Source organism: Necator americanus, chromosome I, assembly GCF_031761385.1.
Source record: "Necator americanus strain Aroian chromosome I, whole genome shotgun sequence".
Classification (NCBI taxonomy): Eukaryota; Metazoa; Nematoda; class Chromadorea; order Rhabditida; family Ancylostomatidae; genus Necator; species Necator americanus.
The window spans coordinates 10,201,352-10,229,271 of NC_087371.1; the positions used below are offsets into that span (position 1 = coordinate 10,201,352).

At 41.3% G+C, this 27,920-nt stretch overlaps 4 protein-coding genes across 7 annotated transcripts; 2 read left to right on the forward strand and 2 right to left on the reverse strand.

The window, feature by feature from the left end:
- RB195_005048 (uncharacterized protein) lies at nt 1-9,374 on the forward strand (the record flags this gene model as incomplete). Of its 2 annotated transcripts, XM_064177332.1 has the most annotated exons (9): nt 1-108; nt 194-253; nt 317-438; nt 2,282-2,466; nt 2,528-2,640; nt 4,187-4,307; nt 4,564-4,673; nt 6,483-6,584; nt 9,276-9,374. In XM_064177332.1, the coding sequence occupies 9 exons, from the start codon at nt 1-3 to the stop codon at nt 9,372-9,374; spliced, it is 1,020 nt and encodes a 339-aa protein (XP_064034457.1). The 2 variants fall into 2 exon arrangements, with proteins under 2 accessions (XP_064034457.1, XP_064034458.1); XM_064177333.1 differs by lacking the exon at nt 9,276-9,374 and having other exon boundaries at nt 61-108; nt 6,483-6,641.
- A 385-nt stretch (nt 9,375-9,759) lies between these two features.
- RB195_005049 (uncharacterized protein) lies at nt 9,760-19,062 on the reverse strand (the record flags this gene model as incomplete). 2 transcript variants are annotated; one of them, XM_064177334.1, is made up of 24 exons in its annotated part: nt 9,760-9,900; nt 10,974-11,081; nt 11,214-11,397; nt 11,573-11,744; nt 12,307-12,412; nt 12,503-12,616; nt 12,666-12,788; nt 12,867-12,993; nt 13,059-13,165; nt 13,397-13,535; nt 14,166-14,326; nt 14,388-14,502; nt 14,556-14,728; nt 15,037-15,101; nt 16,074-16,198; nt 16,265-16,375; nt 16,440-16,579; nt 17,644-17,708; nt 17,787-17,949; nt 18,008-18,175; nt 18,246-18,404; nt 18,637-18,712; nt 18,785-18,864; nt 18,913-19,062. In XM_064177334.1, 24 exons carry the CDS (start codon nt 19,060-19,062, stop codon nt 9,760-9,762), a joined length of 3,072 nt encoding a protein of 1,023 aa, XP_064034459.1. The 2 variants fall into 2 exon arrangements, with proteins under 2 accessions (XP_064034459.1, XP_064034460.1); XM_064177335.1 differs by having other exon boundaries at nt 18,913-18,933.
- A 1,474-nt stretch (nt 19,063-20,536) lies between these two features.
- RB195_005050 (uncharacterized protein) lies at nt 20,537-27,257 on the reverse strand (the record flags this gene model as incomplete). Of its 2 annotated transcripts, none has more annotated exons than XM_064177336.1 (12): nt 20,537-20,584; nt 20,781-20,901; nt 21,755-21,893; nt 21,963-22,056; nt 22,400-22,483; nt 23,044-23,235; nt 23,308-23,379; nt 24,324-24,461; nt 24,638-24,808; nt 24,924-25,023; nt 25,106-25,200; nt 27,216-27,257. In XM_064177336.1, 12 exons carry the CDS (start codon nt 27,255-27,257, stop codon nt 20,537-20,539), a joined length of 1,296 nt encoding a protein of 431 aa, XP_064034461.1. The 2 variants fall into 2 exon arrangements, with proteins under 2 accessions (XP_064034461.1, XP_064034462.1); XM_064177337.1 differs by lacking the exon at nt 27,216-27,257 and adding an exon at nt 25,707-25,709.
- RB195_005051 (uncharacterized protein) lies at nt 25,790-26,349 on the forward strand (the record flags this gene model as incomplete). The annotated part of the gene is made up of 4 exons (XM_064177338.1): nt 25,790-25,911; nt 25,963-25,987; nt 26,055-26,190; nt 26,246-26,349. The coding sequence occupies 4 exons, from the start codon at nt 25,790-25,792 to the stop codon at nt 26,347-26,349; spliced, it is 387 nt and encodes a 128-aa protein (XP_064034463.1).
- Nucleotides 27,258-27,920: the final 663 nt, after the last annotated feature.

Genomic DNA, 27,920 nt, shown 5'->3' on the forward strand with positions numbered 1-27,920 from the left:
ATGGCGTTTCTTAGCCAACTATCAGGTCATCTGCAAACGTTAAAAGAAAAAACGGCGACGATGGCCGAAGGTGCTCCGGCAATTGGTGCACATTTACAATCTTTGAAGGTGACGCAGAACCATTATTGATCACAACCATTATCGATTTGTTGTGGGTGCAAAAACAAACATATCGATTGCTGCCTGATTTCAGGATAGTGCACCAAAACTTGTCGAGAGTGCTTTGAACGCTAAAAATGGACTTCTTAACAGAGTCGGTGAAGTTGTTGAAGACAAGATGTGGGCGGAGCGCCGAGGCTCATCGCAATAATTTTAGGTGAAACTCGATTCACTCGGTAAAGTGCTGCACGTGTCTGGTTTGGGCCGTTACCAGTCACCAATCGATATTGTGCCAGTTATAACGGCTTTCGGAGAGCATCTACAGAATGCGGAATTTAGGTAGGACATATTTCGTGCCATTATCCATTTTATTATTGATTGAAACACCACTTTGAGGATAATTCGTAGACTGTATGCTCATGTACCTAGCGGTCGAAAGACCATAGTAAATGCTTGAGGCGCTTCCTTTTGAAAAATTCACATTCTGCTCTGCAAAAATTGGTCTTCAGAAAAAAAGGAACGCGTATTACTCCGAGGAAACCGGATCTATCCCATTTAATTAACACCTAACAAGATTTCTGACAAATATACGCAATTTATGACGTTGATTTTCTCAAGATGAATTCTTTCTTAAATCTTTGCCTGGCCATTTTCATATTTGTCCAGAGTTTTTTTTTACCAGCGAGAGCGTCACCACACTCCCACTATCCACATTCCAAAGATTACTCTGCAGTTCGACAAAGCTATCATATAACCACTCTAGCCTGCAAATGCCGATTTGCAGGCTAGAGCGGAATTTATTTCAATTATTTGGTATTTCAATTTGCAACATTTTTCCAAAAAAAAAACCACAAATATCTTACGAATTTTGGAGAAATGATCCTTAATCTCATGTTGATCGAACTTCACTGCGCCTATCCGTAAACATATACATGTAGGACCACTCTATTGATGTGATCAAATTAAAAGGTGACTTAGTTCATAAGTTTTACAAGCGTTATTTATTCTTCCAAATCTAATTCGCCCTCTTTAAAGTTATCCGTCTTCGACGAAATTCACTTATCCCAACGTTTTTTCCAATTCTCGAAATAAAGAAAGAACAAAGGAATTTCTGGTTAAACTTGACTTCCTCAATAGCGTTCAATACACGCAGCGATTCACGTTGAATCTCTTCTATGGACACGAAATGATGTCCCCGTAGTGGTCTTTTTAGCTTATCGAATAGTTAAAAGTCACACGGAGCCCAATCAGGCGAATACGGTGGTTATGGAGTTATGTGGGTCGAGTTTTTGATCAAATGTTTACGAACAATCAAATGCAGTGTGAGACGGCGCGTTATCGTGGTGGAAAAGCCTATAGTGTAGTTGGGTCAAGACGACATGAATGTGCGTTCGGTGCAATTCTCTCTCGAGGCGGTGCGGTGAAGCGTAGCGGTCACGAGCATACCGGAACCCTTGCTGGCGCTACCCATCACTCCAGTTTGCGATGGTCCCACCTCGGTTCCAACTGCTGTCCGTTTCGAGAGCGTACGCAATTGCACCGTGGTTCATGTGGTTTTGACCTGACTATAGAGTTGTCTCACCACAAATCTGGCGTTTTTTGCGAATAGCTTCACACAAACGATGCAAAACACTCAGATAACATAGATTCAGCGTTAACCGTTTGGGCGAGTGGAAGCAACTCAGCGTGCACAAAACCACAATAGAAGAATTGAAATCTTAGAAAAATCTTAGAAAATTGTTAATATCATCATGAGTTTTGAGCGACTTTGGCGCAATTTTCTTTTGGTCTTTGTTCACCTTTTTTCGCCAAAGCCTGGTCACCAAAGGACATCTCCCACATAATCAACGTTTCTGCAACAGAAATTTGATTCCGCACACGAAATTTAATGCAACTTCTTTACTCAATGAAGTGAGACACTGTAAAAATCGCCAAATTCACTTTTACTATGACATCAGTGGCGATGACGGCATGCCACTTGACATAGGCGTCAATGAAAATACTACCAGCCTATATTATAATATTTTTCCGAATCGATATTACCCCGAAATTTGAATAGGAAAGTCATCATTCAATTTGAATCTCAGGTAAAAAGTGCCGTAGAATAGTCCCGTCACCTGGTAAATCAGTTTTAAAAAATAGAGCCCCCCAAACCGAAAACTAGCACCTATTCCTTTTTCAGAGCCGAATACCACAACACAGGCGATTTTCGTGCGACAAACACCGGCAACGCTGTATGGTTGCTGCGTGAAGGTAACGAATCTGAGTTGGCGATGTCGTTCCTTCCAGAAGAACAATACCATCTGGATGCGATCACATGGCATTGGGGTACGGAACCAATGAACGGTTCGGAACACACGATAGGAGGTAGTTAGCGTGATACATCGAAGCATAGAACAGCCATAGACATCATCTGCTATTCGTTTAGGTGTTGGCTATGCTGGTGAACTTCATCTTATTCATCGTAATACTCGCTTTCCCACTATGGATTTGGCATTAAAACAACCAAATGGAGCTTTGACTATTGCAATTTTCTTGAACGTAAGTGATTTATGGAATGCGAACGTAGTCTATTAAAGGCATCACCCCACGAATCTGAGGTGGTGCAGATTTCAGGTGGAGTATTCGTATACAGGATGGGAGACTACGAAGAGGGGGGGAGGAGGGTGATTCCGTCCATTTCTTCCTAATCGCCGTAAAAAACGGCCCGGAAGATACGGCTTCATTCGTTTTGGCGCACCATTTTGTACAAGAGGTTCGATTTGAGCGCGCCAGTCTTGTGCGGCGCCGCATCTTCCGGGTCGTTTTTTTACGGCAATTAGCAAGAAATGGACGGAATCACCTCCCTCTCCGTAGTCTCCCATCCCGTATACGAATACTCCACCTGAAATCTGCATCACCTCAGATTCGTGGGGTGATGCTTTTAAGATACGCTTATGATCGACCTACTTAACGCAACAATTACAAGTACAAATACTACCACTCGTATATGCTGTGCGATAGTCGAAGCCGGTGCTCCGACCCCCTTCACTTTTGGACGGTTGGCGAAAGGATCCTCATCACCCCATGAGCTAGACCCCTTTCACCCGACGAAGGTCCGCCCCCTCCCTATCGTCGCAATGCGCAACAGTAGCAGAATGGCAAGCGAAGCAGTGGTTCGAGGACAAGATAGATCTTAAAGGCAGCACACCACGAATCTGATTTTCAGGTGGAGTATCCACATACGGGGTCGTAGATTATGGAGGCATGGCTAGTTCCGCTCATATCTCCCTGCATCACCGCAAACAGCCGCCTCCAAGATGCTGATTTATACGACGCCATCTTTTGCAAAGCCCCACCCCTTACGCCGCCTTCGCCCAGCGATTCGTCGAAAATCAATTCGGACTGCCCCTATAGGCAGTAAGGGACGCTACGCGTGCAAGGGTGGCGCGCTGCAACAGAACGCATCGTACAACACAGCATTCAGGGGCCGGCTGCTTGCAGTGATTCAGGGAGAGATAAGCAGAACCACCCCGGTCTCCGTAGTCTACGACCCCGTATATGGATACTCCACCTGAAATCCGTACCACCCCAGATTCGTGGTATGATGCCTTTAACGGAGCGTGTATAGCGAGTACCACTGATATTTGCGTACATTACAATGAGGTTTTCACTTTATAATCGGCTCAAAACGACATGAGGTAGGGTGCAGTTGCGTAAGTGGCTGCACTTGAAGCGACAGGATTAGTCTAATGGTTAGGATCGACGTCAAACCACCGCGTAACTTCAGCGATGAGTGGTGCTAACAAGGTTCCCCTTCGATCCTAACCGCTGCGCTCTGCTGCACTGCTTTGAGAGCACCCGCTTACGCAACTGCACCGACCTTCATTACATTTCTATCCGGCTATAACATATTCAAAATTTTTCCAACGAAATTGTTATGTAATAACGAGTAACGAAATAGCGAACACAACGACGAAAGAGAACGAAAAAATCAAAAATTAATGAAATGAAAGATGAATGAACGAACCTAGCTCTTAAAACAGGCCACGTCTATTGTGCAGAACTTAGCACGGATCCATTTTCTTAATATTTACTCTATTTCAAGGAGTCGCACGACGAAAATACTGCAATTACTCCGTTCATAGAATTGTTGCCGAATATCACTTACAAAGGCAATGAGGTCCGTATTGGTCATTTCAATATCGCAGGACTTTTCCCATCGCAAGGTCAGTTATCGATCCTTAATCGTCCATGCACACATTTATCCAAGAGAAGAACTCTAAAAATACTCGACGTGGAATGTGTTCAACTTTCGATTTCCTATGAGATCAGAGTATAGCAAAGAGGGAGCGCGAGTCAAATAGAGAAAGTGGGGCCATCACTGATGCATTGCGTTCACCCGGTTGAACATATTTAGCGCCTACTATGAACACTTGTAATCAAGGTCTGAACTATTATACGGCGTACAAGAACTATTTCCAGAAAAGACCAAGGAATTCTGGATGTACGAAGGATCAGAGACTGTGGAACCATACCGTGAGACCGTGCACTGGCTGGTGTTCCGTTCGGCATTGCCAATCAGCTCAGTTCAGGTGAGTCTCGGATACCCTTAATGTACAAGTACAAAAAAGAAACTATATCATGACAATTTTAAATTCCATTCAAAACTAATGTATTCATCAGGAATGTTTGGAATCCGTATTGGTGATGAAGAGAAGTGATAACGACCTCTAACCATTAAAAGGATCCATTGATAGCTCTATTTGATAGCAGAAAGTGTTCAACAACTTCAAATCAAGAAACGGACTAGAAGCGAAATTCTCCTCGATAAAGAGCCTCAGAAAATCCACCCTGAGTGGTCGATGGATCGACTTGAAGGCATCACCCCACGGATCTGACGTAGTATGGATTTCCTGTGGTTAAAGACTACGCGGAGTCGTAGATAGCAGAAATGGGTGGGATCTGCTCATTTCTTCCTAATCGCCGTAAAAACGGCCCGATAGATGCGGCTTCGGGCGTTATTTTCTACAACGAGTTCTATTGGAGTGCGCCAGCCTTGTGTACGCGCCGCATCTTTCGGGTCACAATTGGGAAGAAATGGACTGAATCTACGAACCCGTACAGGAATGACTCACCTGAAACCCGTACCACCCCAGATTCGTGGGGTGATGCTTTTAAAGAGGTTTTCTCACCAGCCTATTCGAGTGAACTCAACGATAGGCTACTGAGGCGATCGGAGCGTGCACAAGAGATCGTATTCTAACCGTCATCGTAGGATCTAACCGTTCCCTCGCCATTTTTTACGCCACAACCCGAACTTTACATTTCCATTGAGGTTTCCAACTGCGCCCATTTCGTGATATATTGGCTTTAAACACGAGAGCTTTCACGCTGGAACATTCCCCTGCAAAAGTACTATACGTAGATATGTGGTATAGCCGTATCAAAACGACATGAAGCTCGGCACAGTTACGTAAGTGACAGCTCTGCGAAGTAGCAATTAGGATCGAGAGGGGACCTTGTAGCACCACTCATCGCATCGCTGCAGTTTGTGATGGTCCCACCTCGATTGCAGGCGCTATCCTCACCGCGCCGCTTGCGCAAATGCACTGAGGTTCATGTCTTTTCACCCGACTATAAAGAATTTTAAAATGAGTTTGTCTTTTCTTCCCTTAAGTTTCTTATCATCTTCAATTCAGCTTCGTATATTTCACCACAGGAGTGACGAGGGTTTCAAAATGAGACCCGGAGGCTGTTCTAACCTAATGGTGTCGCTTGATCACATCTTTCACATCCATCGCAACTCGCCTTCCTATTTTGGGATTTGCTATGTTCATAAACATAGTGAAGTCATAGCTCCGAAAACACAATTCTAACCCTCTTTTTTCTTTTTTCACATCCTTTTAACTTCCTCTAGAGGGACTTCTTTGAAGCTGAGGACTTGATAACCTGCAGCGTTGTTCATAAGTAATGTGGACGAATTTTATCGTTAAGGCATCACCGCACGAATCTGAGGTGGTACGGATTTCAGGTGGAGTATTCGTATACGGGATAGTAGATTATGGTGAGAGGTGTGATTCCGTCTATTTCTTCTTAATTGCCGTAAAAAACGGCCCGGAAGATGCGGCGCGTGCGCACAGGGCTCCAATCGAACTCGTAGTAGAAAATAGTGCGCCGGAATAGTCAAAGCCGTATCTTCCGTTTTCTACGGTTAGGAAGAAATGCAAGGAATCACCCTTTATTTAATAATCTACGATCCCGTATGCGAATACTCCACCGGAAATCCGTACCACCTCAGATTCGTCGGGTGATGCCTTTAAAGCAGGTGTCATCAAACCATCGTCAACATCAAAATCAATCGAATAGGAAAACTGATTCTTCTCTCATTTCTCTCATTTAAGCTGGACCGTTTGCGTGAAATTCGTGCTGGCGGCTACGACGAGGAACGTGAGACACCAATGCTGCCAATACGGGCGCCACAGGCGCCGAACTCACGTACTGTGGTATGTAGTTTTCGCTCCGCAGCCGGCGCCCCGGATCTTGGATTCAACAAGCAGTAGTGTCAGTGCTAGCCGATCAGCTAGTGATGATCCGTTGGCGCTGGCGCCAACAGGCCTCATCGCCACTTGCTTCCCGTTTATCGCCGCTTGTGCACAGCCACCTCTGTTACGCCGTTCACAGTAGCGTAGAACGACAACTAGACTTTGCTACTTCAGTACAAACTGTTTTCCCATTCTATAATAGTTTCTTGAGAGATCTTCGTATTGTTGAATCCGCGTACTTCATCCAAATTTTACTAGTCCTTTTTTCTCGGTGATGTATTTATTTGAAAATAATTGTTTTGTCGTTGTGTATACTAAGCGCAGTGATTCATACTTCAGTCACTAACTATAGTTCTCGTTGGTCCACTGCGCTGTTTCACTTAAACTCAGCGCACCCCGCACATATTTCCGCTGTGTTTATACGCTTCAACTTCGGCTGCGTTGTTCTTGTGTTTAGAAACCACCAACGTATACAGTCGCACATGAATATTTTGCGTCTGCCGGATGCGTTACGTCTCCGGTGGTGCTGGCTCACCTCTCCCGTCAATAGAAGGACAATCTAAAAGACGACAATCTAATAATGTCAATAATCTCCCCAAACCTTTTCTAGTATTTTTTGTAGTTGTTCTCTAGAGTTATGATCCCTTCACAGTTGTATTCATAACAAAATTCCTTCTTCGTTAACATCAACGGGTGAGAACGGAACAGAACCATCCTTCAGCGTGGACGTAATGCGACTGGCCGAAACAGAACGTTCGATGCAGCTGTTAACAACCACCAGTCGAACGTGACGTTGTTACATTAACGACTTCTGGGACTGTTTTTTTTTTTTGAGCTTCACAACGTTTCATCCCGCATCAGTATCACCAATCAATATATCATCGCTTTTTCGCACGCCATATTTGTTTACTATTCTATGTATGTTTTACGTCCGATACAGTCGGTTATACTATCATCTCATCATCTGTGCATATTCGATCGCACATATTTGATTGGTTGATCTCTTGAATTTGATCTATACAGCATCTATTTGATCTTCAATCCGTTGAAATACCGTGTAGCAAGTGACCTATGGAATTTATGCAAGTAAACATGCTATTATTAGAGTTTAGCTACAACTGGACTCAATGTAAGCTACTCCTTGTTAAGGGAAAATTGAGAAGAGAAGATTTTATCGATCGACTTTCAAGGCATTCCAGAGAATAAAATCAAGAATCTAGAAATGGAAGGTGAGAGTTTGGTCAGCAGTATGAAACGAGGAATACCGACGAGACTGTTGAAAATTGGCTTAGTTTTATAGTGTGCGCTTGTATAATCAGAAGGGTACAGTTGATGCCACGTTGCGCAAATCTGGCTCAAGTACTGAAACTTAGTGCCATGTAAACGGTGAGAATTTACCTTACACACATGCCGTTACTCCAAGGGTAACAATGCCTTTTATCCCTAGTTTTCTTCTATAACAGGTGTGCGTGTTCAGTAATTGAGAACACTTACTATGGTACTACTGTGGTATCCGGGTTAGAGCAATGAGTTAGAGGCTCCGCTGTGCCTGCACGATCATTCGGTGGTTCGAATCTACCCTAGTGCCTACCAAGTCTTTCATCCACCTGGGACGCAAGTACTGTGTAGGTTAGTTACACCTTCGGTGAAGGCATCGCGCTGCCAATCTTGGGTGGTAAAGGTTTCAGGCAGGTAATGCCTATAGGGGATCGTAGGTTGTGGGGAAGCTGGTGATTCCGTTCATCTATCCCTGTATCAGTGTAAACGGACGACCCCGGAACACTGTCCATTACGACGGCATCTGCTGCATTGCATCCTCCGTGTGCGATTCGACGGAAACCTATTCGGGCGAATTGCAGGAGGGGAGGGGTGCAACGGTTGCGCATTGCAACAGATGCCGTCGTAAGAGACAGTGTTCCGGGGTCGTTCGTTTACACTGATACACGGATAGATGAACAGAATCACCATCTTCACCACAATCTAGGACCCCGTAGAGGCATTACCCACCTGGAACCCGTACCACCACAGATGCGTGAGGTGATACTTTTAACTTCGAAAGACTCTGAATTTAGGAGGCGCATCCCGAGGGATTAACGACAGACTTTATACTTTACTATGCTAGCGAGAAAAATAGCAATGCCAATGGAATTTCGTTCTTTTTTTTCGCTCGGCGTTCCACTTTTTTACATCAGATTTCGTGGAAAAATGCAACATATTGACGGGAAACAGGAAGTTTTGGATGGCTGCCAAGGGATAACTTCATGGAAGAAGACTTGTAAAAAACGTAAACGAAGAGTCCCACGGAAGTTGTAGAAGCAGCAGGAAAGACAGTAACCGTAACAACAATCATTATCATAAAAGACACTCACTAAGTCCCACTACTTTGCAGCAGAAAGTCTGAGGTTCAAAGCCATTCAACCTCAAATAATGTAGGGTTATATCAGTCCCATAACACTATCATTTGCAGCACGAGCATACTTCCTTTTTCCCGTATTAATGATAGAATCCTTGGCTGGCGTGAGCGTAATAGCCGTCTACTCAAAATTATAAAGGTTTATGAACATATGCGTCCTATTAAACGATTTTTTTTTGGGATGAGTCGCTGAATCTAATGCTTGCTTTTGCTTGGCTTGAAGCTTACGTTGTCTTTAGACGATATCAAATACCATCAACGGCGTGGACGTGATGGTGTTCTATGGAAACATCGAAACATCCATACAAAAACAATGTGCAAACTATTCAATAAAGTGAAATTTTATAAGAAGAAATGTAACAACATATACGGGATCTTTCAAGAAAGGCACCTATGATCACCCAGTCATACTCGCATACACAAAGTGAATCAATCAGCCATAAGTACAAGTCTTTTCAACAGCTTATAAACATATTATGCTTAGTGTATAATGCACGTTTTAATCATTGTCACTTACAGTTATGGCAAAATGAAAAGTTGATAGTTAGTTGGTTAGTGAAGTAGACCGGCTACTAATCCATTACTAGCAAGAAAAAAAAAAACATCGTTAAATCTCAAGAGCAATAGTGATCAGGAAAAGAATGAGAAAAGACTACGCGATAAAACTTAGCAAGAAGTGTTAGAAGTTATACTCTACAACTATTAGCCTATAGTATCACAGCGTCATAATTTTTGAAAGTCAAATAGGTCATCTTCATCCTCTTCGTCGCTCTTATACAACGGTATCCGTTCGAATCCTTTACGACTACTCAGAAAACCTCTCCGATTTAGTACCGACGTCACACGTTGTCGACAGCCGAAATACTGAAACACCGAATATAAATAAATAAATAAATAAGCAAATATATATATATAAAGAGCAACCAAATATGGAAGTATGCGGGTGGAGAGAAGCGATGAGTATGCTCTTCACAGTTTTGGATTCTAAGTTGTCCTTGTGACGCTTTTGCGGAGTCATGCGGATTTCGAGTTTTGAAAGGCTGTCAGATAAATTGAAAGAAGGATGAAAGGTCAAACAAAATCTCATTCTAAGCTCCCAGCAGACAGTTGAGACGTGAAATTTGAAGGAATATCTAGAAAAACAGCGAAACTACGAAATTCACAATCCCACCTCGTAAAGATGGAATTAAGCGCGGATTACATTAGATATCGCACGAGCGCAGCGTCCCTGCATTTCACTTAGATCACTGAGCGAACCAAATGCCCGATTCAAATCACAAGATGAGACGGTGACTAATCAAATTAGAGAAAATCTTGCAGAGGATGGTGATAGTCTCTGAAAGAATGGAATGATTCTATGAAATTATAGAGCGATCACATATTCCTATTCCTAGAAGTGGGGTGCTGTAAGTTTCGATTTAATAATGCTAATACTTCCGATTCCTACTTGGTCCAACCAAAAAAGCACGGGGCCTAATTAGCCCACAAGCTCGATGCATTAGAAAGCGAGTGGAGCAGAGAGAGAAGGTTAATATCATTTTAGATGAAATCTTCCAAGACCGAGATGAGAAAGACTTTTGAGTACATGATTTGCAGAGTGGAAGAGAAACGGCGGATGAAAATATAGGCCTTCAAAAATTCGCGAGAAGAAAAAATTCACTGTGACACATTTTTACATATGACATATGTAGACAAACAAAGATAATGAAAGAATCAGTGAACTAAAAAATGAAAAAGTCAATCTGCCTCCTAAAGAATTAACTATTTCTTATCATATCCAAATTTTAAATTTTCTCTGAGCCCTTTAGCCCTTTCCGGAGAACATTGAGATAAAATAAAAATAATATCAGAAAAATAAGAAGAAAAACAATAGTCAAGTAAGTAAGAGAGAAAAAGGAGAAATAAAATAGAATGAATGTAAATGCTGTGGAACTTACGCAAGCTATCATTAGCAGAAATACCACTGCGGCGACAATTAGTGTATTATTCCACAAGGAGCGATGCAATAGGACCCATTTCTCCGTCAAAGGGTTTGAATCTGTTATCTGTAATTAATGCTCCAATCATCAGGTTTTACACATTTATCCCTGACCTTATTGAAAATCTACCTTCTATATAGTAATTGCAACGGGCAATGAGTTCCTACATTTAAGGAAAACTCTGTGCGCTTAACAAACCTTGATGCTAAATTCAACGTAAGGCTTTCCGCCTTTCTCCACTCGGACAAAGTGCGTGCCATTCGCTAAGCCTATGAATGTCGCTCCTTGTGTCGGTGATGTCATCTGTATTGGATGCACGTCGCCGGATGCTCCTCGGATCGTCAATGATGAATCGTCGCCGATGAGCCTCACGCCTTTAATCCTGGAGAAATAAGAGTTGTTGATAGTTAAAACTAAAATACAATTCTAAGGCATCGTTCGGGCAAATCTTCCAGAAAGTGATCTTTCAACTTCTGCTCGAGAGTTGGAACGTAGTTACAAGAATTACGGTGAAAACGTCCAACTATTTCTCGAACAGTGCCTTCTACAAGTCCCACCTTTCGTTCATCATTGCAACGATACTTCGTCGGTTTTCTGCGTATAAATGACCAGATCCTCTTTCTTCATAGCAACAACCGGTCTGCACGAAGAGTGCATCAGGGGCCAGCGGCCAAGTAGTTGTTAGGTTCCATTCAAAAGCGCCAAACACATGCTTTTCAGTTTGAATTCCTTAAATAAAAAAGTAGATAAATAAACCAGATAGTTCCGCAGGAAAAAAAAAAAACATCTGAACACTGAAATGTTAAGAGAAAAGTTGAAATCCTACCGAGAACTTCACCAAACAATACGGGATCTCACAATAAACCTTTGTGAGTGGCGGAAAATATTGTCGAATAAAGTCTTTAGAAAAAAGAACATCAAAACGGTAGCTAGCGAAACAAATATAGTAAAGCAATAGACGAAAAAGAAATAAAAGTCTAAAATTAAAGTCTCAGGCGTATCAATCCACTTGCGATGCGCCAACACGCTTTACTGCAATTCGTAATCGTTGGCGTTTTAAAACGCGTGTTGCCCCATACAATGACTTACGGGGTTAGCCGATGTATAAAGTCAGTGTTTCTATCTTCAAAGACAAGTTCTTTTTCAACTTATCGACCTCAAAGAAATGAAAGGCTTGGTTGACAGTAGGGCTATTTTGAACCACTGGCCGTGCTTCAACAGGGGACCTCTTACCGACTACGCCTCACCCGCCCCGAAAAAGAAATAAAAAGGATGTAATCAAATCTCCTACCGCCCGTGCAGATATTTTCTTCTCCAAGAGCCAGCTGTGTGTGGGACAACCTGTACACTTTCGCCGACCTCTCTGCAACTCCTGCTCTCGCTTTGATATATCGTACCTCAATAAGAAATGTACACATCGAAATAGAGAAAACGAATAAGAAAAAAGAATGGAGAAGAGGACTATGGAAACTAGCAAAAAGAATTACCTTCATTCCACCACTTCCAAACATTACAATGTAGTCGATTTGTGGAACAATGTGGATAATATCATTCACTAAGGCTTGGAACGGCGCAATTGTGGCATAATCATGACAATTCAGCTGAAGCTTTCTTAGTAGTGATGCAATCTGTCAATAAACACCATCTTACCTGTGTATGAGGTATTTCGGGCACAAAAACTAATGTAGATTCACGAAGAATCTTCTCGACACCCTCAGTTTCAGCAGAAGTACACCACTTGGACATCATTTCGTAAACAAGGGTTTCGGTTCTCTGAGAAATGAAAAAAAAAATATAAATTGAGTAACAAACATAACTTCAAACTGAAAGTGAAAATTAACGTCACTGCACCTTTTCCACAGCAAGTATTAAGGTGTAGGGTGGTTTGCCGCTACCCATGCGATACAACCTTAGGAGTGGGCTTGGAGTTTCGATAGAGGTCAAACACTGCCTGCCTTCCATATATGGTATCGATGCACTGAATGAATGAATGGACGAATTAAAGAATGAATGAATGAATGAATGAATGATGTGAGAATGAACCTTGTCACCATAACCACTTGATCGGGAGTGAAATGGTCAGCTGGATTAGCCGACGGCACCACGGAGTACTCTTGGACACTATCCAAAGTGATCGTCTTCTTGAGCATCTGAATAAACTTCAAATCAGTTATGCAAAATCTTAATGCAACAAAAACAGCGCAGCATGAAAACCGTTCCAAGGAAAAATTTTCTTGTTGGGTTTTCGCATAGCAAACCCGCTTAGCAAACGGCTCAGGAAAAAAAATCAATTGAACTTTTAGACGAAACTGAAATTGACGCAGAGATCTGTCAATATTTTGAATGAAAAGTTTGGTAGGAATAGTTGTTACAAAGCTTACATCCACTACAGTTCCAATAGTAGCTGCCTTCTTAGCCAAATCTGTAGAATTTTCACATCCCATTCCTATGCCAAGCTCAAATGCAGCATGTAGCCTCAAATCATCCATGGCTAGTGCCACATGGGCGTCCCGAATAGGCCTAAAAACACGTTTTTCTTGGTACTCATACAACTGCCTGTAATGCTCTGTCACTCTGTTAACCGAGAAAATATCATAGAGGAAGCGAAAAGAGGGAAAATGTAAAACAGAGTTGGACGGAATCCCATTTTCTAAATGTCATTCCACTCAGATTCTTTAAAGTTGAATACATGAAAAAAGTCATCGTTGATCAAAAGTCGTAGTCAATGTTGCGCTTACAAGCTCCATAGCACTTTTGAAATATTAGCAGCCGATTTTTTTTTCTCTGGAATTTCTGGAGCCACTGTTTTTTTTCGCGATAAAGAAGGTCCTCTAGAATATTGGTATGGAGGAACTATCTTTGTGAAATTCTCAGCGGATCTTAGTACTTCCGGATACATAAACGATTCCGGATTTCGATTCCTCTCTTTCAGCCAGAACTTTCCAAATTACTTAATTATCTTTTTTTTTCAATTTACTTAGTTTTTTTTAATTAATTTCACGCTTGCGGCTCTACACATCATATCTGTTGACGCCTCTGTAAATCTCATTAGCATTCGATTTCGTTCACCAGATCCACACAGTTTTTCATATTTAGTGAAAGGAAAAAGAGAAGAAAAGTGATCAAAGAAAAAGAAAATAAACTACTCACATTCCACAATCCGTTCCGTAACCGAGTGCTTTCGTAAGACTTTCATCTACAGCAGTCTTATTAAAGAGAAGTGGCTGATTGACAAGGGGGCTGAAGGTGACGACTTCAACGAATCCTTCAGATATCGCTAGCACCACAGCTGGGTTGAACATTTGAAGCCGCTAAAAGAGGGATACAGATGTTGAGATATAATATGTTCATTTTCTTCTGGAATAAACATACCGCAATAACCTCCGTGGCGTCCAATAGTGGGGCCATCATCAGGTGGATATCCGGGTCTAAGTCAAATTCTCCAGAGCAGGATTGATGTGCGAACTTACGTATGATAAAAGATGCACTGAAGATGAGGGAATTCCGAAATCCATCATATCCATGAAAACTTGCACTGACCTTGCAGAGATGCCCACCACTGCAATGCGAATCCTCCCACTCCCGCGTACTATTATCGAATCAATTGCATCGCGTGTGCCACAGGTGCTCAGTTGGAAGTCATGTTGTATGATGTCATTACCTACTGTAACAACAGCTACGTCCGCTTCCAATCCTGGGGCTTCTACTCTTAGCTGAAGGAAAAATTGAGACAGATGATTAAAGAAATAGGAAAATTTCAGTGGAGAATATAGAAGAAAAACTCTCGTAGTAGTCTTCAAATTTAGAGTACTTAAGTTACAGGACAGGAGATATCGGAAAAAATCTAGTTATTTGAAGCTTCTAAGAATACATTCCTCCTTTTGAATCCAAAGTTTGAGAATTCTTTCTCTGGATCGAAACAATGTACGAAAAGAAACGTCGTGGGGATACAAGCCCTGTTTGAAGCTACAACATTCTGATCTCGGGACCTCGAACAGAACAAAACAGGATTTGTACTCACCTTGTGTTTTCCAGGTGGCAACATTCTCCAGTACTCTCCGGCAGCGGTGGTAGTTATGGCTTTGCCTTAACAGTAACAAAAAAACTTCAAGAAATAAATACATATCTACAGCCGTAGTTGAAATAATCGGATAACTGAACCAATCAGTTCGCCATCTTGACCAGACCCCTTCAATTTGGAGAACTTTGCGCCAATATTTGTACGAGAGACTGCAAGCTATGTGAAGAGATAGCTAATTCCTCTTCCATAACACTGAATTCATCCACAAATCTCTGACCTTTAAGCTACGCGACAATGGTGCCTACCTTTCTCGGTTATCTTTAGCGCAATTTTTTTTCTAATTCTGCGAACAAAAAAAATCTCAAAAAGGAGATATTCTGTCGATATGAAAAAAAAATGAGCGGAATGGGCATGAAATCAATGAGTATTGAAGTCATTTCGAGCGGTTAGAGAAAATCGCAGATTATCATGCAATCAATAAGACAGCCCGCAGTGTTCAGAGTCGCTAGGGCACGCGCTTTGGTGGCTCTGCGGTCTTGGTGGTTATTGACTAATTACAATACAGTGATCAGTCAGTGCACTCAATAACCACCAAAACCGCAGAGTCGCTGATCCGCGCGCCCGCGCAGCTCTGCACACTGCGGGCAGCCTAAGGATTCTATGGCCTCCCATGGAATTGGCATGGAACTTCGACAGCCACAAGTTCTCCACACTTGGTAGCTGAGAAAAGGAGAAAAAACATGTTATGGTGACGTTTTTTACACGTGTTCGAGCACGTTATACTCGTGAATTTTTCTAGAAAAAAATCTGTAAATAAAAAGAAGCATAAAACAAGAACCGGATTCTGTTCAAACACCTTCTCTGCCCATAGCAAAGTTTCGCGGACAACCAAAGAATAGAAAATAACAAAAAAAAAAACCAACGAAGACATCACTTTTCAGTGCCATCTAAACCTTGTGAACTTCTAATGACGTTCTTTAAATTAAGAGGAGAGAGACTAGATGAGTAGTGAAGCAGAAATAGTTTCATCTGATTACCTTGTTCCACTGCAACTGTCGCATTCGGCACAGTATTGCCTTTCGAATCGAGAATTAAACCGCGAACTCCTCGGTTAGCCATTTCCAAGTAGGAAAGCAAAGAGTATTTATGCTCTTCCCACATCCTAAAATTAAAATATGGAAGCTAGAAAATTGCAAAAAAAAAACTTTATAAATAGAAGTCTCCAAACTTTGCAAGCATGTCATTAGTAGGAAACTTGAAGCAACCCATCTCTACAGTGATTTCAAAAGAATTCGTATTAATATACTGCCAATCCTGCATGCCTCCAGCTAGATGATACCTGAATTCAATCAGATATATATATATATATATATTTAATGACAACAAAAAACATCAGACAATACCAATCAGCTCCATTAGTGATCCCGTTCAAAAACACGTCACCATCGGCGGACAGTCCACAACGGCGTCCTGTTTTCCACATTCTTGGGTGAGATCTTGCATATCTATACGCCAGCTCTACGAACAATTTGTCGTCAGGAGTCTTAATAAAAAAATAATATATACGGATTTGTGGCTTATAGGGAATTTCACTTCCAAGAAACATTTTAGAAATACTAGAAAAAAACGACAACGTTTGTATACAAAATTCCATTGCACCGCACAAAGTGTAATAGCAAAAAAAAAAAGACTAAAAGGGAACTAAGCATGCACCCATGGACTAGCACATCTGGTTACGGATAACCTTTGTGATGCTAATCTCTGGCTCTTCTAATGGTGTCAATGGTTCGACAAGAACTAAAAACACATCTTTCTTAAATGGAAACAAAGGAGGTCAGGTACTCAGAACGTACGACAGAGCGGCGAACACAAAGTGACAGTTCCCCTCTGCGCGATTTGTATTTAGTGATGCGTTATCAGTTTGATAACAAGTAGAATTTCCTTAAGATTATGTTCGAAACGGAATCTAACGATACTGCGCCGTTAGTACCCATAAGCACTCGAAAAGGAGATATGAAGCAACGAGTAGCGTTTCGGCTACGATTGACGGAGCTCTAGTGGATCTCCCGTTCTCATAGACGTAGAAAATTATTATTTAATTCAAAATGGACCCAAGACATTTCCGATATCGCTTATTATCGCATCGGAGATGTAATAATCGAACCCAAGAATGTGGTTTCAAGACCGTAGCATTCAAAAAGATTATGAAATTCCGCTTATATTAGATACGTAAGACTGGACGTGAGCATTGCAAGTTGTCAAAGAAGCAGTGACCCCATGAATGGCTTCTAATATTGCTAATTTAGTCACTTATGCTCTCTTAAACTTCAATCGAAAGACAACTTCATAGAGGAGGACAATCAAAAGACCCTCAAAAGGGCAATCGTATTCAGTGGTATGACAGTAACCGAAAGTGGACGAAGTACTTAACTCACTGCGCCCCAAATAAGGTAAAAGAAAAGAAAAGACGCGCCATCAAAAAAGTGAAGAGAAAAGACGTAGAAAAAGGACAGCGCAGGAACAAAGGAAACCACTGGGCAAAATAAGACAAAACTCATTACAAAAACGTTAGAAAGAGCAAAGTTTTGTGGCTGAAAGCTAACTTACTGGTGTATAAATATGATCTTGCCCAGAAACCGAGTCATCAAAAGGATAATTTGCAACCAGCGACCCTGATAATTGATAATGATAATATAAATTTCATAGGAAAATATGTTTCTTTTCCAAAACAAATAAACTGTTACCCTAACCTCCATGCAAATTAGCACTGAGTACAAACGGATACTGTTTCATCCATTTCATTACGGCCAACGTTTCCGGCTCCGGATCAGTGCCACCGGAAGTTTCACGATGAGCCGGAAACATCGCTGGGAAATTGCGATTCAAGTCGACATTGTTCTCATTACTCCGACCCTGCGAAAAAAAAAAAGCTAGTGATGACAAAATATACAATAAATCAAAAAACACTTACCATGTACCCCACACGATCACCGACTTGTCCATGTTCATACCCATCCGGATTCATCGATGGCATTATATGAATTCGTTGGCTATTCACTAAGTTAGTTAAGTACTCGTTAGTTCCGTAGTTAACGCAGAGAATCTCGATTAAATACAGAAGCGTCTCTCGTCCAACGACCTGAGGTCATCAGAATTGTTTGGATTTTTTCTCTGGAACTATAGAAGTAAACTATTACAAAGATGCTTACCTCATTTCCGTGCATATTTCCCACGTATTTCACCTCTGGTTTCAGGAGTTCGTGTTCCGACGGGTTTTCTGACACAATTAGCACCCAGAGGTCACGCCCTTGAACACTTTTACCAGCCGAGTAAAGGTAGGTTATGTTTGGGTAATTCAAAGCAGCAGACTAAAAAGAAGAAAAAAAATCACTCTTAATTTTCACGAGTTCCCTTAAAAATGTTCCATTGGCAATGATCAATCAACAATTGAATTTAGCAAGATCCACATGATTAACGCGAAATCATTTTCCTCTAATGTGACGAATGAATCAATCGCGAAACTCAGAAAAAGTAGCGCAAGAGGGGGCACTAGTTACTGTCTATAACAGGGTAAAGACGTGCGAAGCTCCAAAACCGTACCTTCAACCAAGCAGTCATCATATTATAGTTATGATGTACCAGCTTAGATGGTTCCACATCTTTGAACTCCCCCACTCTGAATATAACAATAGATTATATTAATGACTGTTCCAGCTCTATCCTGGCAATTAATGAAAGAAAAGTTCACCTCTTCTTCATTTCCTCATACGACGGAAAAATAGTTAAATCTGCTTTACTTGCGCCAAAATGCATAGTAAGTGCATCCTTCTAAAACTACATATAAAAAAAAGGAAATTCCTCAGAAGTAATAACAACCTCCGCATATTGTGACTCCATCTCATTAGCGACGATATCACTATCCCAATTGATTTCGCTCGAAGTCAGTTGAGACGACGTCAACAGCAGCAGCACCGTGGCACATCGCCACTTGGGAAGCGCCACGAGCTGTGCCCCCATGTGGGGCATCCTCTCCCCTGTAAGTGTTCATATTCAACGGTAATTGTTGAAAATATCGGTTACATCAAAACCCACGATGAATACACCAATGGCGTGATTAATGTCTGTACAAACATAAGCACTATTGAGCACCCAACGACTTTCAACAAAGGCAATAATGGCAAAACTGTTGTTCTTTTAGGAGTGAGCGCAGGACAGGTAAAGGCGAAGATCGTCATCAAAACGTCAATAAACTGGATTGAAATCAATAAATTGAAAAACTTGGAAATAAACGTTTAGAAATGACCCTGATGATCTAAGTTCCTCTGTTGAGCTTTCTCTGAGCCATTTCCTTCAAATTTCTTAAGACAGTTAGAAAACCGGTGCTGAAGGATTTCTTCTTCAGCCGTAGAACATAAAAACGTGAAGAAAAAGAGAACATCATCTTCTCGCACTTCAGTTCTCTGTAGATTTTAGCCTACGCGATCAGTTTTTGAGTACTGAGAACTCTGACTCTAACGTCTGGCGGAGAACACCTAAAGGTTAGCTGAAAACTCACATGAAGTGGTCTCTGAAACCTTGTCGAAGCACGATAAAAGAATCGTTTTGAATTCTACATCTCAGTTCCTGCTCACTTCCTAGGAACTGTTAACCTTTCTAGGACTACTGACAACAATAAATTAGACGGCCCACAGAGGGATACTCGGCAAAAAAAAAAAAAACAAATTTTGTGTAGTCTTTTCAAAACTGCAATTGAGCGAACGTAATAGTTCTTTTTAAAAATAAGTAAAGGAATGAATCACTGTAAACTGAAACGTAGACCAATTAGCACTGTATCACTAGTATTCTCTCTAGCGAGATATAGACGAGTCAATACGACCTGAAGCTCGGTGCAGCTGAGTAAGCGACTGCTCTCGAAACGTGCAGTGGATGTAGGAGTTGGCATCGAAGGGTGACTTGCTAGCGCCACTTATCGCTGTAGTTTGCGACGTTCCCACCACGTCTCCAACCGTTTTCTCCACCGCGCCGGCTCGAACGCAGCCGCCTACGCAACTGCACCGAGTTTCGCATCTTACTGACCTATACATATACCTCTGCAGCATTCCTGGTCATCTGAAACGTCTGGAAGCCGCGCGAAAGGCGGTCAGTTAGATACATGTAAGGAAATTAAATCAATAACTATATGAAGTAGTGCCCAAAGCAACTGATAACAAATACAAACTAAAGAAGACGAAATTCCCTTGGTAAACGGGTTTATTCTTATATAGTGACATCAACAAGGTACAACAAAAACTGATAGACTATGACAAATCAACAGAATCTGAACAACATGCAACGCAGCAAAAAAAGATACAAAAGAAAGAGGGATAAGGATCACCAGTGTCTAGAAATTGTAGAGAGGGTTAAATCTCTCTGGTCAGCACAAATTATCGGATAAACCACTAAACCACAAAAGCAGAGAAAATGATCCGCAACGCTACGAAGCAGTGAGTAGCAACAAAATTTAAACCATCGGAACCGTCTTGATTTGTCCAACGCGCTCCTTGACAACCTGAAATTGTTGTGGCTGGAACGGGCAGACTTACGATTAATTTAGACATTTGCTGAAAACATTAGAAACATGATCTTGAGACCACTGCAAGTTCTAAGTTCTAACGAGTGAACTGCAAGTTCTAACGTTTGAGTTTCCAAATACTTAGGGGAATAACAGAACTTTTTTCCAGAACGAGCTCATTTAAACGAGATACCTTCCTACGCTCCTCAGCAAATGCCAACTTATTGCCCTTCTTCTCTTGTCTCCGGAACCGTCGAGCTTCCTTAACCGCCTGTTTGCGAAGACGCCGTTGCTCAGATGTTTCCCCTTTAGGTCTGAAAAATGATATGCAGCCGCCTGAGAAAATCAGTTCAGAGAAAAATTGTAGGAGATCCATCCATTTGGACTCATAAATGAAATTGTGCATTATTTAGAAATTCCCACTAGTGAAAACAAGCGAGAGACGGTTATTTCGTTCGAAAAAAAAATGTGATCACGATTGAATTCGACTGAAGAGATTAATCAAAGGAGTTAGAATAAATAAATATGACTTTCTCTAGCTGTAATTGCATCCGATGAGGTGCACATGAGTTAATCGCGATTCTGTTTGGGATGCAATGTCTTGGTGGATGTGCACGAGACGAGCAAGAGCCGAGAGTGCACATTAAATTAACATTAGCACATTAATGAACTTAAATAACACCAGGAAAGACTGAAGGTGATTGATGGACAAAAATCCATTAAAAAGACAGAAAAATAAGAGACACAAAGTCCTAGGTGGAAAGCTCCAAACTAGCATTAAAAAGGTCAAGTTTGAAAGGAACGAAAGTAGAAGTTTCAAATTTAGATTGAAATGTTCAGTGGAAGAGTCATATACTTCGTGAACACTAAAAAGATGTAATAAAAGGAAGGCGAAATTTTTCTAATTTTAAAGCGATGGAAAACCTTTATTTTCTTCTGTTTTTACAGGGAAAACATATGAATTATACACACATTCTGAACGGTTAGCACTTTTAAAACAAAAAGGACACTTTATGACAAAAATGACGTTTTGCTTACTTTCACAGTAAGTCCCCACTCTAAATTTACTTTTTTTTCAGTTACAATTGCAATGCACAATTATTAAACGTTCCTGGTACAGAATTTTCGTCATCTCACCAGAGAAAAACCAATAAAAGGGATGCATACCTGTACGTTGACGCCTGTGTACATTGACTCATCGAATCGTCCTCGTTGCTTTTCATCTCTTCATCTTCTACTTCCATTTCGTCCACTTTAGACGATTCACGAGCGAATCGTTTTAGGGCGCCACGCGATAATTTACCACCTTTCAAATTTGAACATTAAAATCATACAAAATGACGAACCCTAACGTGAAGAAGAGAGAAAAGCTAACTTCGAATGACTGTCGGATGATTGTAAATATTCGAATACTGAGTCGCGTACGATTCGCAATCCCATTTGAGACGTTTTGATGCTGCCTCGTCGACCTAACCAGAAAAGTTTGAGGAACAGTCTCATGTTGTCATGAGATTACAGTTAAGAGATGAAAACTGTAAAGTTGTTGAATACTCAAAGAAGGTTCTAAACCTTACACGATAAAACCATAGGAAATTCTGTACTTCACTGAGACTCAAGGAAACTATAGTTTCTAATCTATGGAGAGGAGGTTAACAGTGTTGATAGCAGAATGAAGGAACACCATTTGATTTTAAAAAAAATTCTACTGGACGTAGCTACTCACACACAATATAAAAAAAGAGTTGCATCTTAACGAAAAAAAGAAACAGACCGCAGATAGCATAGAATTAAGCTTCCACCAAAACGACGTACCTCAACATCTTCCATTACCTCATCATTCTTGATTACGTTGGCTTCAATTAATCGCACTCGCTGCCTCGTCCACGATTTTGAAGCCTTAATTTAAAGAAAGATTTAACTCTCCGGTGTGGATGGTTAATTCATAACATTTCAAAAATAATATCAAGTTATATAACACTAATAACTACTAATAATAAAACACAATACGTACAGCGTCAGTTTTCAAATAGGTGCAATTTAAAATAGCTGAACGCTAATTTTAGAGAATTTGTTAATATTTGGAAAAATCGAGTTACAGGTAAAATGTAGTTGGGGGGCCACTCAGCGGTTCCCTTATTTCTCGAAGTAAATAATCAAATCAATCGGAGCCCCAAGGCCTAGACATTAGTCTTAGAGGATCTATGACAAGTAAACTAAAGTTACTAAGAGAAAAAAGTAAGTTAGAGTGTCAGAAAATAAGGGAGCCGCTGAGTGCCTCCCCCTCCCCATCTACATTTTTCTTCTCAAATCACTATGTGAATTGATGGCAAAGAAGTCAGTATGAACATGAAAAACAGATATCATTCTTAATCTACTTTAGTCTTATCATCTAATTCGCAATATTAACACTTGTAAAATTGGAGAAGTGAATAGTTTGGGTGAATCACACAACCCACCTGCTCATCGTCTATAGGCCCACCATTGCTTTCTTTAACCATTCGTTTTACCCGTTCATCATTCGGCTCTAGCATACCACCAATACGGAAATCATCTCCGTCCAGTTCTCCCAACTGATCATCATGATAGTCACCCTCTAGGAGTTGATCAAAACGGTCATCAATTTCTCGTCGCGGCCCGTCACGTCCCACCTAGAATCATCGCTGTTTTATTACACCTGGAAAAGAAACTCATGCCTGGCGACGACTCAGACCATGACCGACTTCCTCAAACATTTTCTTTTCCTTTTCTTCGTCGCTGTAAGTGGAGTCGCTGTAGTTCGATTCTTCATCCTCCTAAAATGAAAAGGAGATAAAAATTTCACGAAAAAGATCGGAATAAAGAGTTCCCAATAGGTGCCAGAGTGGACGACCAGAAAATGAACGGATTGCCACCTAAAACTAATAACTAAAGACTAAAAACCAAAAAAGAAACCTAAAGACTTAAAAAAACGTCGCAAGAGAGCAGTATGTAGTTTAATGGAATCTCATGTCCGCGTTAACTGACGGAAAAAAATTTGCGGTTATTAATCAAAACAGGCTAAATCTAAAGACCATTAGAGTTCCGCTATACATGAACCACAATATGACAAATCAGATATGACAAAAAGCGTTGAAATGTAGACCAACTCATTTCTCAAAACCTGATTCGGAGTGAAATAATCGTTTCGATCATAAAACAACGTAAGTGCAGAGCTTCTGGCAGAAGCATTATTCGCTACTGGCTGCATACGCCTGGACCTATCTTTGTTCTGGCAAGCACCTCTTTTCTCCAAACACTACAGTACAGCTGCTATTAAGGGAAGGAAGGGATATGAAATGTTTTCTGCAAACCGAAGAATAAAAGCAACTGCTGTATTTGAAATGCTCCTGTATTTGACACGGTTTCAGTAAATTTCCTTTGGCTGCCCACAGAGTTCACAGCCGTCCACTCTGCGGTTTGGTGGTTATTAAACCGCGGAGCCGGTGACGCCTGAGCAGATGTAAACTCTGCGGCCAGCTTTTGATTATACATATCTCCCAAAACTTTCACCGAGTTTACTTGTTCAAAATTTTATCAGTTGCAAGAAGAAAATTTGTCAAAAAAGTCAACACAGAAAAAAAAAAACCAGAAACAAATAGAAGAGTTGAAACATTTTTGAAAACCTGCATTTAGATTTCCTCTCAAATTTCTTGTTGTATAAACCAGACGCCACAATTTGAGTAATGAATACCATACGAATGAACAAAAATAAATCTACCTCTTCATCACTACTGAAATGAACAGTTGACTCCCGATGTTGCTGAATATGCGACCTCAGTGTGGGTTCGGCAAGACCACCAGCAAGAGCTATAAAATCATCTTCCAATCCACCTCCTATTTCACCGTCAAAATTGCCCTGAAAAGTTGGAAACCTTCGAAAAATGCTTCAGTCAAACGATGAACAGCCAAAGTAAATCTAAATAAGGGAAGGAGCAAAAACAGGGTGATCGGGCACAGCAGTTCAGAAAAAAAACCTGATCGGACTGCCGCGTGTGACATTACAAGCAATAATCACATATTTCAATATCCCACCTCCAAGGCTTGTTCTACATCCTCATCGAAAATCTCCTCTTCCTCTTTTTTTGCTATGCAACCTACTGTTTCTCCGAAAAGAACTGATGGCTTTTGAGGTTGTAGCTTAGGTGCCCGTATGATGCATCTCTCTTGTTCAGTCGCTTCTTCCAGCGACTGTAACGTTCCCGTCTGTAAATCCATAAAAAATAGACCGTGACAGATAGTTTTGAAACAAGACTTCTTGCAAAAGGTTGTCGGAAGATTCTAAAGATAAAAATATTGTGGAAATATATCCGCTGTCTACCTCCCTGACATCCCTCAAATGTTGCATATAATCATAGTCATCGTCAAAAAATATCCCGTATTTGTGTTGTTCCTCCAAATGTTCTTGTGTAGGGATAAACCTGTGAAGAAAAGTATTCCAACAATGGAGAAGCAAAGGGATGAAGAAGAATATGAAGAAAACAACTATAAGAAGCAAAATACCGTTTTCCCTCGTCCGATAAACTTTCGGCAGCTGTTTTCGGAATCAGCCTATAGTGTACGGCATTTTTCTTGTTCAAGAAAGCTTTCTTTTTACCCTGCAAGAAACTCGTAATTGTGCAATTTATATTGCTATTTACATTTTGCTACGATGAGATAAAAGAACTCCGTAATACAAATAATGCGGAAACTTTGACTTTACGAGATTACAAGGTTTTCGCAAGTCCCACCTTCTAAATGGCCGCAACTGAATTATAGGAAACGCGAAAACTGCAGAACTTTCGCCCATTCATTCTCAATTCATAGGATTTTCGCACAAAAAAAGATGGAATGGAAGCTAGTCGTTCTAGAGGTCAGCGCGAAAAGTGAAAGCTCTATGAACGAAGAAAAACAAAGAATCTCGTGAGTCGTTACTCGGAACTGGAATTCTTCGCTATGAACTCTTTCTCATTTCTCCCATGCACGAGAACGAATTTTATACGGTTAATTTTGCAGAAAATAAAATTTCCGGCGTAAATTGAACGACAAAGCTGTGACATTTCAACAAAATGCTACAATAAATTCTGGGAACAAAAACTAGGAGTGAATTAGACAAAAAACGTACCATAGCGGTTCAAATCTTCTTCTGAACTGCCGCCCGATTGAAGGAATTGATGTATCCTAAGAAGAAATACACTAATAACCAAAATGCAACTCGACCATGACATTAAAGCAATCGAAGAAAAACTGAACACAAAACCGTATCCAGCAGCCATTTCAAGACTAGAAATGCAACATATAGATGGGAACATCACACCACATGAAACCTGGTTCTCAGAATAATTAGAAACTGAGAAAACTGGACAACAAACACATTGTAGGGCGATATTGCGGGTCACGATCTCGGTTCGTGCCCTCACGTAAACTAAAATGCAAGCGGTGTAAGCAGTGGTAGCAAGACGAACTCGTCCAGCAGTGCATTAGTTGCGGGGCGTCGGCCGCTGGCGGCCGCTCAGTTTGTGGCCAGGATTTCTGTGCAGAGAAAGAGTGTCACGCTCTTAAGAATGATTCCAACCCACCCGTGCCTAGAGGAGGCGAAAGGAGTAACAGTTAGCACCTTTGAAGGAATTATATGCAGTACCAGCTTCAATTCCGTGAGTTCAGCTGTAGTTCTACTGAAAACAACACTGTACCAGCTGCAGAAGCTACAGATGCTATCCAAGACTCCAGTAGTCAAAAAGAAGTGGAGAGTATCTTCTGCATTGTGAATGAGGTTAGTTGATCAGCTAAACATTTTCGTAAATAAATAGTTCGAAGAAGACGTCCTGTAGAGCATCTCTGAATTCGAATTTTAACATCTATTGATCGGGTTGAAGGAGAGATATTAATGGATTTCCAATCAAAGCTCACTGAAAGACTTATAGTCATCAGATATTCTGCTCGTCCATCGCCTTCCTTTTGTAGAACATAAAGTAAATGACATAACAGAAAGCTATGAATTATTCTCAAGCGTTTATCATACCAGGGAAGCTCACATGTACAAGAAGTCCATTCCGATGCAGTTTTGGACCACGGAATATTTAATTACTTAAAGGCAGCATACCACGAATCTGAGGTGGTACCGATTTCAGGTGGAGTATTCGTGTACGGAATTGTACATTATGGAGAGGGGTGCGATTCCGTCCATTTCTTCCTAATTGCCGTAAAAACATGCACAAGCATGCACAAAGTAGGCGCGCTCCAATCGAACTCTTTGTGGAAAATAGTGCGCTGGAACACTCGAAGCCGTATCGTCCGGGCCGTTTTTTTTACGGCAGGTAGGAAGAAATGGATGGAATCACCCTTCTCTCAATAATCCACGATTCCGTATACGAATACTCCAGCGGAAATCCGTACTACTCCAGATTCCTGGGGTGATGCCTTTAAAACCTTGTAAGCTGCAATGCATTCTCCATTAGAACTTCTACAACTAAAGTGTTTATGACTCCTTCTTCCTTGTTTCTTCTTCCGTCCTTCTCCCCCTGTTCATCCATGAATAGAACGCAAATTTGTTAGCAAAGTGTCCTACTTCGTACAGAATCCAAAGTACGACTTTCAAATTCCAAGAGCCACTACTACCGCAAGTTCCGCATACCTGGACAAGTTGGTGGACAGCCACCCGTGTCCTACACGACATGCAGTTTAATCTACGTCAGCGGATTGATTACGGTGAGGGGCGGTGAGCCGGAGAGTCTACGTCCTGGACGGGTTTTCTTTGTGGATGTCTTGGATCTGGGTGTTGTTGTTTTTCACTGAGAAGCCTTAATAATTAGCGGATGTCTAGGGAAGGTAGTCTCCTTCATGCGATAATGGAAGTGAGTAGCAAAAAGGAGGAGTGCAATTGGACAAGAGTTACGGGTGCTCTGGCGCCTTCCTCTTGAACAACAGTGATCCCGCGTTTTAAGTCGTAGTTCAGTGGTTTTTCTCTTTCAGTGCAATCGTTGGATAGTTGTCTTTGAACATCACATCCATTTTCTTATAAATTAATAATTCTTAAGTAATTAAAGCCATCACCCCACGAATCTGGGATGGTGCGGGTTTCAGGTGGGTTATGCCTATATGGAGTCGTTGATTATGGGGAGGAGGGTGATTCCGTCCATTTCTTCCTGATTCCCGTAAAAAAACGGCTCGGAAGATACGGCTTCGAGAGTTCCGGCGCGCTATTTTCTACAATTGAGATCGATTCGAGCGCGCCAACCCTGTGCACGTGCCGCCGGAATCACCCGCCTCTCCATGATCTACGGCCCCGTATAGGAACTTTCCACCTGAAATCCGCACCACCCCAGACTCGTGGGGTGAT